The 20242-nt window shown below is 38.1% G+C and overlaps 1 protein-coding gene and 1 pseudogene across 1 annotated transcript in view; one reads left to right on the plus strand and one right to left on the minus strand.

Moving 5' to 3' along the window:
• Window positions 1-634: 634 nt before the first annotated feature.
• The window catches only part of Bet1 (Bet1 golgi vesicular membrane trafficking protein), a 30650-nt gene continuing 11042 nt past the window's right edge, over window positions 635-20242 (minus strand). The window contains exons 5-6 of the mRNA XM_048436843.3: window positions 9733-9772; window positions 635-946 (exon numbers count right to left, since the gene is read on the minus strand). Coding sequence (XP_048292800.1) covers window positions 9747-9772 — 26 coding nt within the window. The 3' untranslated portion in view covers window positions 635-946; window positions 9733-9746. The remainder of the gene's footprint in view (window positions 947-9732; window positions 9773-20242) is intronic.
• On the plus strand, window positions 4465-5531 carry LOC146889726 (large ribosomal subunit protein uL10 pseudogene; annotated as a pseudogene).

Raw genomic sequence — 20242 nt, forward strand, 5'->3', positions numbered from 1 at the left:
TAGAAGGAAGCATTAAATGGGGCTTCCAGTTTCAGATGGTGAGTCTATGACCATCACGTCAGGGAGCAAGGATGCAGACAGGCAAGCATGACACTGGAGCAGTAGCTCATAGCTTACATCTGATCCACATGGCACAAGGGAGAAAGAGGGCTGACTGTGAAAGGTATGGGCTTTTGAAATCTCAAAGCCTGCTCCCAGTGACACACCTCCCCCATAAGACCACACTTCCTAATTCTTCACGAACATTTTCAGCAATGGTTGACTCAAATATATGAAAATAAGGGGGGCATTCTCATTTAAATTGCCACAATAACAAAAGCAACTTTAGAATTTGTTTTGGCTCACAGTTTGAGTATATACTGAATCCATCAGGGAAGGCATGGCAAACAGGAGTATGAAGCAGTTGGTCATGCTGCATCCACAACCAGGATGCAAAGATAGATAAATGGTGGTGCTGGCCTCCTCTGGCTCACTTTTCCTCTTTTATGCAGTTTGGAACAACAGCCTTCAGGATTCAGCCACCTCAAGACTAAACCTCATCAACATAAAGTAAACTCTCTGGAAACACTCTCCAAACATACCTAGGACTGTGTCTCCTAGATGATTCTAAATCCAGTCACTTTGACAAGAAAGATTAATATGTTATTCATTTATTTATTTATTCCTTCAGTATACCAACTTTCTGCTCTGTGCCAGTTCTTGGGTTTAATACAAGTAATAAATACTCTATCCTTTTCCTGTACTCAAGAGAACAGAGTATATCAGAGTACAACCAGAAAGGCACAAAAGAGATTGATACACAAGGAAAGATCTCATTCCTTATTCCCAGGAGTAAGGACATCAGCAGAGGCAGTTTACTTATTTGCTTACAAAGACAGTTTACTTATTTGTGCTTGATTCTTGAAATATCTCTCCACATTCCAATAGGAATAGTGATCTGTGCCACCTATAAATGAGAAAAAGAAGTACATTTTTCATAAATATGAAGGGAAAATGAGATACATCAGTTGTTGAACTCTTCAAACAATCCACCTTACAGACACAGTGTGTCCTGATGCTAACACCCACCAGAATAAGCCTGTGCACACAAAGGAGAGCATGGTGGTAGTCTCACTTTCCCACATTTATCAATGGCCAAGGTTGATCAATGGTTTGGTGGTTATTTCTTATTTGCCACAGGCTACTTCCCATCAGTGACAAAGTTTGTTGTCTGAGCTCATTACTCTCTATACCTCTAATTGTCATATAAATACCCTGTGACTTTACGGAGACTTATTATTCCTTTATGTCATGCCAAGTTGATGCTTATGCTTCAAAAATTATAACAATGGTGTCTCATCCATATATTAAAATCCATATATTGAAATGAGGTATGCTGTAGGACAATGGTCTTTTATCCTGTTACTTGTATTATTTTTAATAAAATGCTGATTGGCCAGTTGCCAGGCAGGAAGTAGAGGTAGGGCAATGAGAATTCTGGGAAGAGGGAAGTTTCAGTCCCCAGTTGTGACCCAGACACAGAGAAAGCATGATGTGACTGCCTCGCTGAGTAAGGTACCAGCCACATGGATAATTCAGACAAAAATTATTGGCTAATGTAAGTTATAAGAATTAGTTAATAAGAAGCCTGAGCTAATGGCCCAATCAGTTTATAAATAATGTAGACCTCTGTGTGATTTCTTTGGGACTTAATGACTGTGCAAACAGGGCAGGACAGAAAATTTAGTCAACAGAGGTATGTGAAATTTGTGCTGTATTTTGGAGATCAAAATTCACAAACATTCAAATGTTAAAACTATATATTTTATATATCAAAGGTAAATTTTGACACATGAAATTTGGTTAGTTTTCAAATCAAAACTGTAATGGAAAAAAATGTTCCAGCATTATACTGTGTTCACTGGAATGAGTCAGTTTCCTATCATTCCATTGTGGTTTCTAATATTACAATCTTTTCATTAACTGAAACTTTCTTTCAGATATTGACCCCATTAATATATCTGCATTATTTAGAAAATTTAGTATTATAATACATCAATCATATGTTTATAAATGAAGGAAGTAAAGAAGGAAATCATGATGAAGTCTTTTGGGTAACTCTAGAGTTTCTGTGACTTGGGTTTAGGCTGGCACATATAACACAGGGCAGCCGGAGCCCCACAGCCCTCCCTATCAGTCTCATGTTGGGTATCTGAGACATCATTCAGGCACTGTTTTGAAATCTGTGAGCACTTTATGTCGATATATTTGTTTCCTAGAGACAGAGTTAAAATTGACACAAACCAGTAGCTCAAAACAGCAGAATTTTGTTTTCTCACACTTTTGTGCATATAACATCATGCCCAACGTGTTGGTAGAGTCATATTCCTTTTGAAGACACTTAGGGAAGATTTTTCTTCAACCATATCCATTTCATGTTAGCTGCTGGTGATCTATTATGACCCTCTCTGGAGAAATGCATCACCCCTTCTCTGTCTTCTCATATTGTTCTCCTTTCAGTGTCCCCCAAATATCCTTCTGGATATCAGGCATAGGCTGTGTCCATCCTATCCATTTGACTTATTCTTGACTACATTAATCCCTAAAGCCCTTATTTCCAAACAAGTTTTGAGAGTCTGAGACATGAGTCTTTAGGAAATATCACTTAATCCAGCTAGCAGTCAGTTAGTAGTTAGCAACCTTTTCGTAATGTTAAAATGGCATTCTGTTAAGGAGATTTATCCATTAAATTCCATCTTTGAGGTAAGAATTGTCTTAAAGGAAGATTCTTTACTATTACATCAGAAGTCAAGACAACACAATGTTTTGCCAAAAGCATTGTTATTTAGAATAACAAAACAGTGCCAATCAAGTTCTTATTCATAATCACTCCTCCCGTATGCCTCATTAGCATAATTGCTACAGCAAATGTTCAGACTGTGATTACAAATGTCTGATGCGAGTTACGACGAGACCATTGTAGATTATTACACAAGTTAAGACAAGACCACTGTAGATTATTACACAAGTTAAGATGAAAAGGTCTGCTGGGAAAATTTAGACATAAGTTTGGTTAAATAATTAAATAAGTGAATACATAAATATTATTTATTAGAAATGTGAGTATGCACTGTATCATCATAGGATAGAAATGTCAGCTATGGGTTCCATGTGATTATGTCTATTACATTTGCTCACTAAGTCAGCTTTTGACATAAAAATTAAGTTCACAGATCAGCAGGTTTAGATAGTTTAGGCTGCTTCAAGGACGTAAGAAATTGATACTTCTGCATTGTATTTTGAAAATATACGATTTTTAAACTGAATAGCAAGGGATTCAATGAATATAAATATATTTGAACTAAGTTTCAAGCTGTCCCACAGTGAGACACAGTCCTTCAAATAGCTTCCTCTGTGATGATAAAAATAGAGCAAAAATGGTGCCACCCAACCAAAGGCCTGGAGCCTCTTTGAGTTTGTGGGTTGAGCTTGCAGTGTATCACAGTAAGTCTGTGATATTGGACTTAAGTTTTCTTAAAATTTTTATCTTTTATTTTTCTGAAATTATAAATGTTTTCCAGGGCTTTCAATATATATAGATATTTGTGTATATATTTTGTATATAATTTGGTATTGAATAACCAACTGTGTGTTTGTCCCTGGGGAAGACTATTCTCTCAGTCTCAGGATTCCTTTGTTGTCTGTTAATCTTTGCGTAGGGCTGTTGTCCTATGTACTTTCTCTGTCCATGTCAGTATGTCTGCTCATGTCCATCTTATTTGTGCCAGCATCCGAGTTTTCTCTTCAAAAGTTATACTGCTCTTTGTCCAGCTAAAACCAATGGTTAAAATGTTGACAATGAAATATGATCATAGCTCAGTCTGAAAAACATAGTTGTCTCTCTGAGTACTCCTTTGACTTAGCTAGTTATCAGTTCTCTTATGATTTTTATCTGTGAAAGGGTGCAAGGCAGAACTTTGAATTTATGAGATATATTCTAATTAAATAAAGCATCCTTTGAAATTCAGAGTTCTATTATCTCATAGAAATTTTAAGCTCTGAGAATCCATGGTAGAAATAAAGAATCGAGTTCTTAAGTTGTTGATATTCATCACTTGCCTTTCACAACCTCATTAATAGAGTGCCTGCTCTGAAAGCTGAAAAATGAAGCCTCTGTTTCCTCTGGTTCTCTTTTGCGACAGATAATAGATGGGGAAAAGCCAAAGAATGACTGCATTACCAACCAGCCATGGGTGCCATGGTGACTACAAGTGCTTAAATTCAGATGGCAGTGATAAATCTCAAAACTCACCTGAATAAACCCTTAATCAGTGTCAGTGAAATTCTCTAGAAAGTGAGAGGATGCAGCTTAGTCTACGGCTAATGTTTCCCACACCATATCATTGGGTTTTGAATAAAATGCAAATAACTTAGCTATAGTCAGCAGTTAAGTTTTATTATTTAGAAATAGAACAAAAAAGATCATTTTAAAATAGAAAATCTAGTTTTCTCGCCAGGCGTCCTCGTTAGAGTGACATCGTCTTTAAACCCTGCGTGGCAATCCCTGACGCACCGCCGTGATGCCCAGGGAAGACAGGGCGACCTGGAAGTCCAACTACTTCCTTAAGATCATCCAGCTTTTGGATGATTATCCAAAATGCTTCATTGTGGGAGCAGACAATGTGGGCTCCAAGCAGATGCAGCAGATCCGCATGTCCCTGCGAGGGAAGGCTGTGGTGCTGATGGGCAAGAACACCATGATGCGGAAGGCCATCCGGGGGCACCTGGAGAACCACCCAGCTCTGGAGAAACTGCTGCTTCATATCTGGGGGAATGTGGGCTTTGTGTTCACCAAGGAGGACATCACTGAGATTTGGGACATGCTGCTGGCCAATAAGGTGCCCGCTGCTGCCCGTGCTGGTGACATCGCCCCATACGAGGTCACTGTGCCAGCCCAGAACACTGGTCTGGGGCCCGAGAAGACCTCTTTCTTCCAGGCTTTAGGCATCACCACTAAAATCTCCAGGGGCACCATTGAAATTCTGAGTGATGTGCAGCTGATAAAAACTGGAGACAAAGTGGGAGCCAGTGAAGCCACGCTGCTGAACATGCTGAGCATCTCCCCCTTCTCCTTTGGGCTGATCATCCAGCAGGTGTTTGACAATGGCAGCATTTACAACCCCGAAGTGCTTGACATCACAGAGCAGGCTCTGCACTCCGGCTTCCTAGAGGGTGTCCGGAATGTTGTCAGTGTTTGTCTGCAGATCGGCTACCCGACTGTTGCCTCAGTGCCACACTCTATCATCAATGGGTACAAGCGGGTTCTGGCTCTGTCTGTGGAGACTGAGTACACCTTCCCACTTGCTGAAAAGGTCAAGGCCTTCTTGGCTGATCCATCTGCATTTGTGGCTGCTGCCCCTGTGGCTGCCGCCACCACTGCTGCTCCTGCTGCTGCTGCTGCAGCCCCAGCGAAGGCTGAAGTCAAGGAAAGGTCGGAGGAATCAGATGAAGATATGGGATTTGATCTCTTTGACTAACCCTCTCAAAGCAACCAATTCAGACAACTTAGTCCAAGAAACATGGAAATAAAAGCTTACTTCTGTTAAAATAAATAAATAAATAAAATAGAAAATCTAGTCTTTCTGGAATATAGTTTATTAATTATAGGATCAACTTGGGTCAGAGTAGTTATTCATCTTGAAATGCGTATTTTGATAGAAGAGAAAGAATATTAGAGCAGTTTTCTACAATTACTCTTTGCCTTGAGCTTAAATCGCATCCATTCTTTTTTTTTAAATCAATGCTCCCTTTTTATTTCTTTGCCTAGTAATAGAGGTTGAACACCAAAGCTAACCTTAGATCCTTATAGTTGTTTTTTCCTTTTTTAGCAGATTATTTATATTACTTTATAAATAATACCAATCAAAATTTTCACTTCCTCCCTTCCTCCCACTTCTCTCTTGTTCTCCCCCTCCCCCATTCCCCTCCAGTCCTAAGAGAGGGCCGAGTACCCTGCCCTGTGGGAAGTCCAAGGCCTCCCCTCTCCATCCATGCTTAGGAAGGTATGCATCCAAATAGAATAGGATCCCAAAAAGCCAGTAAATGCAGTAGAGACAAATCCCAGTGCCATTGTCATTGGCTTATCAGTCTGCCCCAATTGTCAGCCATGTGCAGAGGGTCCAGTTTGATCCCATGCTTCTTCAGGTCCAGTCCAGCTGTATTTGATGAGCTCCCATTTGCTCAGGCACACTGTCTCAGTGGGTGGACCAACCCCTCGAGATGGACCTGAATTCCTTTGCTCATATTCTCTCTCCTTTTGCTTTTCAACTTGACCTTAGGAGCTCAGTCCAGTGCTCCGATGTGGGTCTCTGTCTCTAACTCCATCTGTGGCCTGATGAAGGTTCTATGGTGATATTCAAGATAGTCATCAGTCTGACTATGGGACAAGATCAGTTCAGGCACCCTCTCCTCCACTGTCCAGGGTCCTAGCTGGGGTCATCCCTATGGACTCCTGGGAACCACTCCAGAGTCAAGCCTCTTGCCAACCCCAAAATGGCACCCTCAATTAAGCTATCTTCTTCCCTGCTCCCATATCCATTCTTCCTCCATCTCAGCCACCCCACTCCCCCAAGCTCTCCCCAACCCTCCCTGTCTCCCCTCTCTCTCCCCTTCTTCCATTCCCCCCCACTCACCACTACCACATGCTCCCAACTTTGCCTGGCAATCTCGTCTGCTTCCAATTTCCAGGAGGATCTATATATGTTCTTCTTTGGGTTCACCTTATTACTTTGCTTCTCTAGGATAGTAAAATATAGGCTCAGTGTCCTTTGTTTATGGCTAGAATTCACTAATGAGTGAGTACCTACCATATTCACATTTTTGGGTCTGGGTTATCTCACTCAGGATAGTATTTTCCATTTTCTTCAATTTGCATGCAAAAATCAAGACATTATTGCTTCTTTTTTTCCCTAGAGCTTTCAGGTGTGCTGTTATGTCTTGAATGTGAGGTTTCTCAGTTTTCTTTATGTGGGAACTTAGTGATATGAACTTTTCTCTTAGCAGTGCTTTCATAGTGTCCCATAAGTTTGGGTATGTTGTGTCTTCATTTTCGTTGAATTCAAGGAAGATTTAATTTCTTTATTTCTTCCTTGAACCAGGGATGGTTCAGTAGTTGACTGTTTAGTTTCCATGAGTTTGTAGGCTTTCTGGGGCTGGAATTGTTGTTAAAATCTAACTTTCCTCCATGGGTGATCCAATAAGACACAGGTGGTTACTCCAAATTTTTTGTATCTGTGGATGTTTGCTTTGTTATCAAGTATGTGATCAATTTTTGAGACAGTTTCATGAGATGCTGAGAAAACGGTATATTTTTTCCTGTTTGGATGGAATGTTCTATAGATGTCTGTTAAGTCTATTTGATTCATTACATCTGTTAGTTCTCTTATTTCTCTGTTAAGTTTCTGTCTGATTGACCCGTCCATTGGTGAGAGAGGAGTGTTGAAATCTCCTAATGTTGCTGTATGGGGTTTGATGTATGATTTGAGTTCTAGTAATGTTTCTTTGGTGCTTTTATATTAGGGGCATAGATATTCAGAATTGAGACTTCATCTTGATGAATTGTTCGTGTTATAAATATAAAATGACCTTCTCCATCTCTTCTGATTGATTTTAGTTTGAAATCAATTTTGTTAGATATTAGGATAGTCACACTCACTTATTTCTTAGGTCTGTTTGCTTGGAAAACCTTTTCCCAACACTTTACGCTGTAGTAGTGTCTGTCTTTGAGGTTGAAGTCTGTTTCTCATAAACAACAGAATGTTATATCCTGCTTTCATATTCATTCTCTTAACCTGTGCCTTTTTATAGGTGAATTGATATTAAGCAATATTAATGACCAGTGGTAGTTAACTCCGGTTATTTTTTTGGTGGTAGTGTTTGTGTGTTTCCCTTCTTTGAGTTGTGTTGGTGGAGGGTTTTCAGATATCTGTGCTATTGTGGGTGTTGTTGGCTTCCTTGGGTTGATGTTTTCCTTCTAGTACTTTCTGTATGGTTGGGTTTGTAGATACATATTGCTTAAATTTGTTTTTGTCATGGAATATCTTGTTTTCTCCTTCAATGGTGAAAGAAAGCTTTCCTGGGCATGGTCTCTTAGTGTCTGCAGCACATCTATCCAAGACGTTCTGGCTTTCATGGTTTTCATTGAGAAGTCAGGTATAATTCTGATAGGTTTACCTTTATATGTTACTTGACCTTTTTCCTTTGCAGCTCTTAATATTTTTTCTTTATTCTGTATGCTTTGTGTTTTGATTATTATATGGCGAGGTTTTTTTTTTGATCCAGTCTATTTGGTGTTCTGTAAGATTCTTGTACCTTCATAGGAATATCATTCTTTAGGTTGGTAAAGTTTTGTTCTCTGATATTGTTGAATATATTTTCTGTGCCTTTGAGCTGGCTTTCTTCTCCTTCTTCTACCCCTATTTTTCTTATGTTTGGTCTTTTTATGGTGTCCCAGATTTCCTGGATGTTTTGTGTTAAGAATTTGTTGGATTTGCTGTTTTCTTTGATCAATGAGTCTATTTCCTCTAAAGTATCTTCAGCACCTGAGATTCTTTCTTCTATCTTTTGTATTCTGTTGGTTATACTTGTCTCTGTAGTTTACCCAGATTTTCCATATCCAGCCATCTTTCGGTTTTTGTTTTCTTTATTACTTCCATTTCGGTCTTCTAGTCTTGAACTGTTTCCTTTACCTGTTTGAATACTTTTCTTGGTTTTCTTGGGTATCTTTGAGGGATTTATTAATTTCTTCTAACTTTTTGTTTGTCGTTTCCTCCATTTCTTTAAGGGAGTTTTTCACTTCCTGTTTAAGGGTCTCCATCATTTTCATAATGGTACAGGAGAATAGTCTGTATTCTGTCAATCATGTTTTAAATAAATACTGATTGGCCAGGCAGGAAGTATAGGTGGGAAAACAAGACAGGAAGAAGAAATGATGCAATGAGAACAGGAGAATTCTGGGAAGGAGGAAGTTGATTCCTCCCACTTCTGCCCAGACCACCTAAGCAGCAGGATGTGACTTGCCATCTAAAAAAGGTACTGAGTCAGGTGACTAAAATCGATCAGAATAATGGGTTAATATAAGCTACAAGAGCTAATATGTAGCCTGACTTAATGGGCCAATCAGCTTTATAACTTATGGAGATCTCTGTGTGATTTTCTTTGGGGTTTCTTGGCTGCGGGGTACCGGGTGGGACAGAAACCCCAAGCAAGCTGGCCCTCATGTTACACATAAGGTTACATTTATAGTTGACTTCTTCTACTTCTGGGTTAGGATGTTCAAGTCTTCCTGTTTCATGTTCGCTGGTTTCTGGTGTCATCATGTTGCTTTTCAGGATGTTAGAGGAATTCTTGCATTGATGCCTGCCCATCTCTTCCTTCAAATGAACCCAGGAGAGTATTGGAGTCTTTGTTCAATTTTTGCTGTGGTCTGACTTGTGTACTTGGTCTGGCCTCTCTTAGGTCCCCTCAGCACTGAAGCAGGCTCTCAGATTCCCCCCACACACCCTGAAGCAAACTGTGTTGAGCAATCCAAGGACCTTGCAGACGAAAAGGCGGACTTGGGGGCAGGGTGGAATGGGGTAAAGAAAGCCAGCAGCAGGGAACTCACACTGCTGGATGGCCAGAAAGGCTTAGGGAATTGGAGGGGGCCTGGATTCAGTCTCCCAGGACTGTCCCAGCTTGTGGCCACTTACTCACCTCTCTGGATCCCCTCAGCATGAGAGCCCCATTCTTGACCCTATAAATAAAACATTAAATGTAAACCACATACTGTCAGCTTTACAAATGAGAATACTATAGGAAAAAATTAATTAGCAAAACATTTATACCCGAATTAACCTAATGGCTATATGTTGTTCTTCCAATATTCAAAACTAAAAACTCAGCTATATGACCAAAGCCACCTTTTAATTACAGGCATTCCATAGATTCAGTACTAGAATTTTAGTAAGAGATGACAAAACAAAGGTATGTCTATTAGCAGGAGTAATTAATCCAACATTAATTTATTCCTCAAACATGTGTTGGTGTCTACATCGCACTGAATGTTTTACAGAAAGCACAGGTAATTGAATATAATGTTCCTTTACTGGTATACACCAAAGACTTTATTCTTGAATTAATTCAACAAAAGCATTTCTAAGGCTTTTCTTGCTTTTAATGAGCAAGAGGTATGAGAATATGAATACAAGTGCCCACAGAGGCTACCAGTATCAGATGACCTGGGGCTAATATGGGCATTAGGAATAGCACTTGGGTCCTCTGAACAGCAGTATATACTTTCAACCATTGAGGAATCTCTTTAGCCACAATATTTTTATTTTTGATTATAAAAATTTTTATGTATTACTTTACTATTAGGAATTAATATCAAAGTTAGAAAATTATAGACAAGTTCTAACAGTTTATAAAATGGTCATTGATAAAGGAAATGTGATTTTTTACATACTTGATATTACAGTTCTAATATGGATGTATGTTAATTAAGAGTTAAGAAAAATGAAAACACTAAAATTTAAATATTTATGTTAACTAAAAAAATTCCTTAAGTTTACCTGGCATAAGTTAATACCCATAAAACGTATTTAATCTGAAATTGATCAAATTTCCTGAAAACATTCTATTCAATTACTAGGAATAAAAGAAAATTTATATTTTGAATAAATCAATGTTTGAATGTTTTATTAATCAAACTACTTACTGTATATTTTATAGTGCCTACATCCTTCAAACTAGGTTACTATAATTTTTGCCAAAGACTACAAAAGTACAGTAGTGATGGAGACATAGATTGTGTATGCTTTTCCCCTTTACATGCCTTCCTTTTCATTTCTCATACATCCACTGCATCATAGTAAACCTTATTACAGGAGACCTCCCTGATAATCTACTCTAGAATACATGATGGCACAAAGGACTTCACCATGGCCCTGTGAATCAGAATATTAGAATGCTTTCTAAGAGCTAGCTTTGCTTTTATATTTAAATTAATTAAAAGTATGAAGTTTAGAAGGTGAACTTTGAGAAACTCTACCAAACAGCGGTTTGGTAGAGGCAGAAACACACTGTGAAGCATATGCTGGCCAACTAAGCTTTGGACTGTGTGGTGTCTCTCTGAACTTCACAGGTCAGAGCCTGGCATCACTAGTTGCCTTATATTACTGGCTGTGGAAAAATAAACATATTTCTGTTCCTTTTCAGTCTCTGCCTGGAATCATTACCATTACATGTCCCTCATACTCAGTTTCCAATGAGCCAAACCATTGTCATCAATAAAAGTAGAGTTTCTATATTCTTTTGGTCACTTTATAATAAATGTTCTCTGTGTACTAAAATCTATTCTAGAAATAACATAATTAAATTCAAACTATTTAGTCATGAGAAATAAATGCAAAGTAAACATTTAATGGAGCCGACTAACACATACTGCTTTGAAATTGGCTTCTCTTTAAAGCAATAATCTAAAACATAATACTATAATTATTGAAAGAGTTTTAATCTACAGTATGAATCTCTTTAGCTGACTTTACCACAGTCAGACATCTTATAATTGTTTTGCATCTGTGTAAAGAAAAGCAACTTGCCTCTAATGTATTTCAATATTAAACTTAAGTGTGCAATTACAAAGTTAAAAGGAGGCATTTTAAACAACCAAGCATAAAATCTGTAAAAGTCCAATGCACTTCATTTCAATAATTTTTCTGAAACACACTATTGCCTATAACACTCATCTAATTTCCCTGGAAGGATGAGTTTATCTTGAGAGTTCTAAAGCAAATGGTTACTAAATAATGCAAAAGTCTAATAAGTTTTCAGCTTCTATAACACGTACTCATTACTAACAAACAATAAAAGGATTCAGGAGAAAAGACTAACTATATTAAAGTTTAAATTAACTTAAAACTTTTATATATTAGCATGTTTCTTATATTTTAAAAAGATGATGTCTCGTGTTTCTGTTCATTTTAACATTCATTACAAGCATCAAAGAATCCACACGGATTCAGCTGTGCATTCTTATGAGCCATACCACAGGTCTAGATACTTGAGAAAACACAGAAGAATATAAATATGCAAAACTCCAACTATATACAGTTGTATAGTGCTGACACTTGTTGAAGCCTGCAAAGTTGACTTACTTCATTAAAAGCACTGTCATTAAGTGCCATAAAATCTGTAGAATACATGCACTTAAAATACGAATGTGGTTATATTTTAGTTACACCTCAGTTTCAAAGGTTATAATTAACTAAGCTTACATGAATTTTAAAGTCAGATTCACTATGTTTGACTTTTTCAGCTAAAAACGTCATGTATGTATTTCTAATTTTCTATTCATCTTGAGGATTAAACGCAGGTTGGTAGGACCTGGCACTGCACAGTTCAGGAACTTTCTTCTACTTCTCTCATGTCAAACATTTGCTTCTAGAATGCTGAAAGGTCTGTTCTCTCTAATAACTCAGAACAGCCTGGAGATTGAAACACAGTCCTATCAGACTGCCGATGATGCAAAGAAGCCTAAATGAACTAGATACCAGAAAAATTCCTAGAAAAGACAGTTAGTTACTTTTACTACTGTCAGGACAGTGGGAGAAGTAAGCCAAAGTTCATCAGTGTATGAGGTGGTGTGACAGATCAGAATCCCAAGAACCTCAACAAGAAACACCCGCCAAGTGCCTCGCCTAGATTATTTCAAATGGGATTCCATTCAATTGTCACAAAGAGCTTAGAAGTGCACTATTTCTATATGTGACTTTAATTCCTGTTTCACAAAATCAGCTTGAAATCAGGAGGCCACAGTCAGGGTTTATGTCAGGCAGGTTAGTTCTGAAGCAGTTTGCCAGTACGTTTATCTATCCATCACTACAGCCTGAAGCAGTTTGCCAGTACGTTTATCTACCCATCACTACAGCCTGAAGCAGTTTGCCAGTAAGTTTATCTACCCATCCCTACAGCCTGACGACTGAACTCCAGTGATCAAGCATTATTTCAACTGTCTCACTAAGTAAATCCAATACAGCAAAGCCAATGTTGTAGAAACAGCTTTACATGGATGCAGGTGTCTAGGCTCCCCACTCCAAGCTTCTAGCTCCGCATCAAAATATTTCATGTCAGATTTAACCTATTCTCAACTCAAACAATATTCAAGAATATTATAATTTAAATGACATGAATTACATGCATAGTTCATCCCTTTCTACTCAAGGACATCTATTATTTCCATAAGAATAAATTGTACTTTCTATTATTTTCAAGGGTTTGCTATACTTCTAAAGAACAAGACATAGTAAATTAAAGTGACTGAGGTTTTTCAAGACAGGGTTTCTGTTGCTTTGGAGGCTGACCTGAAATTTGCTCTATAGATTAGGCTGGCCTAGAAACTTACAGCGGTTCGCCTGCTTCTGTCTCTCAAGTGCTGGGATTAAAGGCACGTGCCACTGCCCAGCCCAAAAGTGACTAAATTTTAGGAAAAACTTGGACATTTGGTATTTTTAGAAGATGCTTTCTGCAACCTAAATGCACCTTGACAGAAGAATGGATAAGGAAAATGTGGTACAATTACACAATGAAGTACTACACAGCAGAAAAAAAAAATAACAACATCTTAAATTTTGCAAGAAAATGGATGGAGCTAGAAAATATCATTTTGAATGATGTAACCCGGAACCAGAAAGACAATTATCACATGTACTCACCCATAAGTGGTTTTTAAACATAAAGCAAAAGAAAACCAGCCTACAAATTACAATCCCAGAGAACCTAGACAACAATGAGGACCCTAAGACATTGATCTAATCTACATGGGAAGTAGAAAAAGGCAAGATCTCCTGAGTAAATTGGGAGCATGGGGATGCTGGGATAGGGTTGAAGGGAAAGGGAGAGCAAGGGAGGGAGCAGAGAAAACTGTAGAGCTCAATAAAAATCAATAAAATTTTTTAAAAAATGAAGCTGCTTTCTGAACTGTTTGACCACATAAAATAGAGATATCTACTGTCCCACATGCTATTCAAACAGCTGCTAGTCTCAGATCATTCAAATAGAGATGGTACTGAAGTTTATCAAGCCTGTGATTATAATCAACTTCTCTAAAATGTACATCTCTTAAGAGAATTAGCAATGAGTTTATAAACTATTATAAATAGGACATTTTTGTATTTTACATTGTCCCCAAAACTGATTCATAAGAATGCTCTTTCTTAATGGTTTCAAAACAAAAGCAAGTAGAATATTGGCCAAGGATCCTGAGTAGAACAATGGGGATGAGCACTTCCAGAGGAGTGCCTACCTGCAGGCATCTCGGCATGCAGCAGGAACAGAGTGATATGTCAGGCTTAGTTTTCCACAAAAATACAAAATGTGATATTGATGGGTGTTGTAGGAGAATAGCTTCTACCTCATCCCATGTGACTCTTGCTGTTTCCATTTGGTAAGTCCTAACTACAACTTAAATTACTAATGGTGACTTCTAAGTCTTAAGTTAAAAATGTCTAGAAACAACAAGTCACACTCTCAATACATAATAAAAATACCTGCCTGGAGGTTATATAATTATCTCAAGACCTGAAACCAAACTACTGTCTTACTTTGAAAATAATGAAGTTATTGAGGTGGACATTAGTAACTCTTATTATGGTGGCGAGTCAGGAGCTCTCCTCTCCACTGTCTTATGGATGGCTCAGTCCTGTGAAATGGTGAAATGAAGAAACAGAGGCTACAAGCCCCAGGCAGGTAAAGATGTGCTTAGGGAACGCAGATCAACTACCTCACATTAGCATTTCGTCCCTACACCTCAGCCCTGTCTCCACACGTCACTTAACTGCACTCAGATTTAGTATTGCTAACCTGTAAAATATATGCCCAAATGATACACCACAAAAGAGTTCTTGAACTTAGTGGGGAATTATCAATGAGCAAAAAGAAATGAAAACACATTCAAGCTCAAATGGATAGACTCATAAGTAAAAATAGAAAGAATTAAAAATTTTGAGGTCACCGTCAAATTTATCTCACTTGTTCTGTTTAATACATATGTTCATTTTGATTCATTTTGTTTGGAATTTTGAGTTTTGGGGATATTTCTAAGATTCTGTATCAAGAATATAAATCACTTTAAAAGCATGCCGGAGGACAGGCGGGCCCTGTGTCAGCTCAGCGACATTCCTGACCAGCAAGGGGCACTGACTTCGAGCAGACAGCCATTGGAGGAGGGGCCATAAATTTTCCCCAGCTCAACTGCCCTGCTCACTGGGCCTGGGCTGTAGGCGAAACCCGGAAGGAGGGAGTGCCTGTGTTTCAATAGCCTGCCTGAGGAAAGGTAGGCCTTCTGTCAGTGAAGTCCCAGCCCAACAAGGGAACCTGACCCGATACCAGAAGATCCAATAGAGAGCATTTGAAGGAAGAGATGGGCAGACGCCAAGGCAAGACCTCCTCCAACAATCTGAAAAACAACACGAAAACACCAGATCTCAATGACCCTACAATAGAAGGACTTGAACACCTTAATACAGAAGAAGTGGGAAAAAGTGCCATTATGAAAGCAATAGAGTCCCTTAAACAGGATATGAATAACTCCCTTAAAGAATTGGATGAGAAGTATAACAAAAAGTTTGAAGAAATGAGTAAATCCGTGAATGATACCCTGGGAAACCAAGAAAAAACAATCAAACAGGTAAAAGAAACAGTTCAAGAATTGAAAACTGAAATAGAGGCAATGAAGAAAACACAAACCAAGAACCGGCTGGATATGGAAAACCTAGGTAAATGATAGGAGACTACAGAATCAAGCATAACCAATAGAATACAAGAGATAGAGAATGAATCTCAGATTCTGAAGACACCACAGAGAAAATAAACGCTCTGATCAAAGAAAACAGCAAATCCAACAAATTCTCATCACAAAACATTCAAGAAATCTGGGACACAATAAAAAAAAAAACAAATCTAAGAATAATAAGGATTGAAGGAGAAGAATTGCAGATCAAAGGCCCAGAAAATATATTCAACAAAATTATAGATGAAAACTTTCCCAACCTAAAGAACGATATTCCTATGAAGGTTCAAGAAGCATACAGAACACTGAATAGACTGGATAAAAAAAATCCACTCGCCATATAATAATCAAAACACAAAACATACAGATTAAAGAAAGAATATTAAGAGCTGCAAAGGAAAAAGGTCAAGTAACTTATAAAGGTAAACCTATCAGGCTTACACCGGACTTCTCTATGGAAACCATGAAAGCCAGAAGGTCCTGGATAGAGGTACTGCAGAAACTAAGAGACCACGGATGTAAACCCAGAATACTATACCCAGCCAAGCTATCGTTCACTATCAACGGAAAAAAACAAAATATTCCAGGATAAAAATAAATTTAAACAATTCATAGCAACAAATCCAGCCTTACAGAAAGTAATAGAAGGAAAATCGCAACCCAAGGAATCCAACATTGCCAACACTGCCTACAATAACCCAGACATCTAGCGACCCTTCACAACCACAACTCAAAGAAGAGAAACACACAAACTCTACTACTACTACTACTACTACTACTACACACACACACACACACACACAAATAATAAAAAGAATCAACAACCACTGGTCATTAATATCACTTAATATTAATGGACTCAACTCACCTATAAAAAGGCACAGACTAAGAGATTGGATACGAAAACAGGATCCAACATTCTGCTGTTTACAAGAAACACACCTCAAACACAAAGATAGACATCTACTCAGAGTAAAGGGTTGGGAAAAGGTTTTCCAAGCAAATGGACCTAAGAAACAAGCAGGTGTGGCCATTCTAATATCTAACAAAATTGACTTCAAACTAAAATCAATCAGAAGAGATGGAGATGGACATTTCAGACTCATAACAGGAACAATTCATCAGGAGGAAGTTTCAATCCTGAATATCTATGCCCCTAATATAAAAGCACCCACTTATGTAAAAGAAAAACTTTTAGAACTCAAGGCAATCATCAAACCACACACACTAATAGTAGGAGACTTCAACACACCTCTCTCACCAATGGACAGGTCAATCAGACAGAAACTCAACAGAGAAATAAGAGAAACACTAGAGGTAATGAATCAAATGAACTTAACATTCCACCCAAATAGGAAAGAATATACCTTCTTCTCTGCAGCTCATGGAACCTTCTCGAAAATTGACCACATACTTGGTAACAAAGCAAACTTCCATAGATACAAAAAAATATTAGTAACCACCTGTGTCTTGTCGGATCACCATGGAATAAAGTTAGAATTCAATAACAAATTGAACACCAGAAAGCCTACAAACGCGTGGAAGTTGAACAGTCAACTACTGAATCATCCCTGGGTCAAGGAAGAAATAAAGAAAGAAATTAAAGTCTTCCTTGAATTTAATGAAAATAAAGACACAACATACTCAAACCTATGGGACACAATGAAAGCAGTGCTAAGAGGAAAGTTCATAGTACTAAGTGCCTAATTAAAGAAAACGGAGAAAACACACATTGGAGACTTAACTGCACACCTGAAAGCTCTGGAAAAAAAAACAGAAGCAGATCACCCAGGAGGAGTAGAAGACTGGAAATAATCAAACTGAGGGCTGAAATCAACAAAATAGAAACACAGAAAACAATCCAAGGAATCAACGAAACAAAAAGTTGGTTCTTGGAGAAAATCAACAAGATTGACAAACCCCTAGTCAAACTAATCAAACGGCAGAGAGAGAACACTCAAATTAATAAGATCAGAAATGAAAAGGGGGACATAACAACAGACACAGAGGAAATTCAGAGAATCATTAGATCTTACTACGAAAGTTTATATGCCACAAAGTTGGAAAATGTAAAAGAAATGGATTGGTTTTTAGATAAATACCATTTACCAAAGTTAAATCTAGATCAGGTGAACAATCTAAATAGTCCTGCTAGTCGCGAAGAATTAGAAGCTGTTATCAAAAACCTCCCGACCAAAAAAAGCCCAGAGCTAGATGGTTTCAATGCAGAATTCTACCAGAACTTCCAAGAAGAGCTGATACCTATACTCCTTAACGTATTTCACAATATAGAAACAGAAGAATCATTGTCAAACTCTTTTTATGAAGCGACAATTACCCTGATACCAAAACCACATAAAGACACAACCAAGAAAGAGAATTACAGGCCAATCTCACTCATGAACATCGATGCAAAAATTCTCAACAAAATCCAGTCAAACCGAATCCAAGAGCACATTAGAAAAATTATTCATTATGATCAAGCAGGCTTCATCCCAGAGATGCAGGGCTGGTTCAACATTCACAAATCTATCAATGTAATCCATCATATAAATAAACAGAAAGAAAAAAACCATATGATCATTTCATTAGATGCTGAAAAGGCATTTGTCAAAATTCAACATCCCTTTATGATAAAGGTGTTGAAGAGATTGGGGATACAAGGATCATACCTATATATAATAAAAGCTATTTACAGCAAGCCGACAGCTAACATCAAACTGAATGGAGAGAAACTCAAAGCCATTCCATTGAAATCAGGAACAATACAAGGGTGTCCACTCTCCCCATACCTCTTCAATATAGTGCTTGAAGTTCTAGCAATAGCAATACGTCAACATAAGTGGATCAAGGGGATTCAAATTGGAAAGGAAGAAGTTAAACTCTCGTGATTTGCAGACGATATGATAGTATACATGAGCGATCCCAAAAACTCTACCAAAGAATACCTACAGCTGATAAACACCTTTAGTAATGTGGCAGGATACAAGATCAACTCCAAAAAATCAGTTGCCCTCCTATACACAAAGGATAAAGAAGCAGGGAGGGAAATCAGAGAAACTTCACCTTTCATGATAGCCACAAATAGCATAAAATATCTTGGGATAACTCTGACCAAGGAAGTGAAAGACCTATTTGACAAGAACTTTAAGTCTTTGAAGAAAGAAATTGAGGAGGATACCAGAAAATGGAAAGATATCCCCTGCTCTTGGATTGGGAGGATCAACATAGTGAAAATGGCAATTCTACCAAAAGCAATCTATAGATTCAATGCAATCCCCATCAAAATCCCATCAAACTTCTTCACAGACCTTGAGAGAATAATAATCAATTTTATATGGAAAAACAAAAAACCCAGGATAGCCAAAACAATCTTATATAATAAAGGAACTTCTGGAGGTATAACCATCCCTGACTTCAAACTCTATTACACAGCTACAGTATTGAAAACAGCTTGGTACTGGCATAAGAACAGAGAAGTCGACCTATGGAATCGAATAGAAGACCCAGATATTAACCCACAAATCTATGAACACTTGATTTTCGACCAGGGGGCTAAAGGTATGCAATGGAAGAAGAAAAGCATCTTTAACAAATGGTGCTGGCATAACTGGATGTCAACCTGTAGAAGAATGAAAGTAGATCCATATCTATCACCATGCACAAAACTCAAGTCCAAATGGATTAAAGACATCAACATTAATCTGACCACTTTGAACCAGATAGATGAGAAATTGGGAAGAAGTCTACACTACTGCACAGACAATAAGAGAAACAATGAATAAATGGGACCTCCTGAAACTGAGAAGCTTCTGTGAAGCAAAGGACACTGTCAGTAAGACAAAAAGGCTACCTTCTGACTGGGAGAAGATCTTTACCAACCCCTCATCAGACAAAGGCCTTATCTCAAAAATATATAAAGAACTCAAGAAACTAGACACTTAAACTCTAATTAACCCAATTAAAAAATGGGGTGCTGATCTGAACAGAGAATTCTCAACAGAAGAATTTCGAATGGCCAAAAGACACTTAAAGTCATACTCAACCTCCTTAGCGATCAGGGAAATGCAAATCAAGACAACTTTGAGATATAATTTTACACTGGTCAGATTAGCCTAATTCAAAAACACCAATTATAGCCTATGCTGGAGAGGATGTGGAGAGAGGGGAACACTCATCCATTGTTGGTGGGAATGCAAACTTGTGCAGCCACTGTGGAAATCAGTGTGGCGGTTTCTCAGGAAACTGGGAGTCAACCTCCCTCAAGATCCAGCAATTTCACTCTTGGGAATACACCCAAGAGATGCCCTATCATACCACAAAAGAATTTGTTCAACTATGTTCATAGCAGCACTATTTGTAATAGCCAGAACCTGGAAACAACATAGGTGCCCCTCAATAGAAGACTGGTTAAAAAAGGTGTGGAACATATATACA

This window comes from Myodes glareolus, chromosome 25 (genome assembly GCF_982192425.1).
Source record: "Myodes glareolus chromosome 25, mMyoGla1.1, whole genome shotgun sequence".
NCBI classification, from domain to species: Eukaryota; Metazoa; Chordata; class Mammalia; order Rodentia; family Cricetidae; genus Myodes; species Myodes glareolus.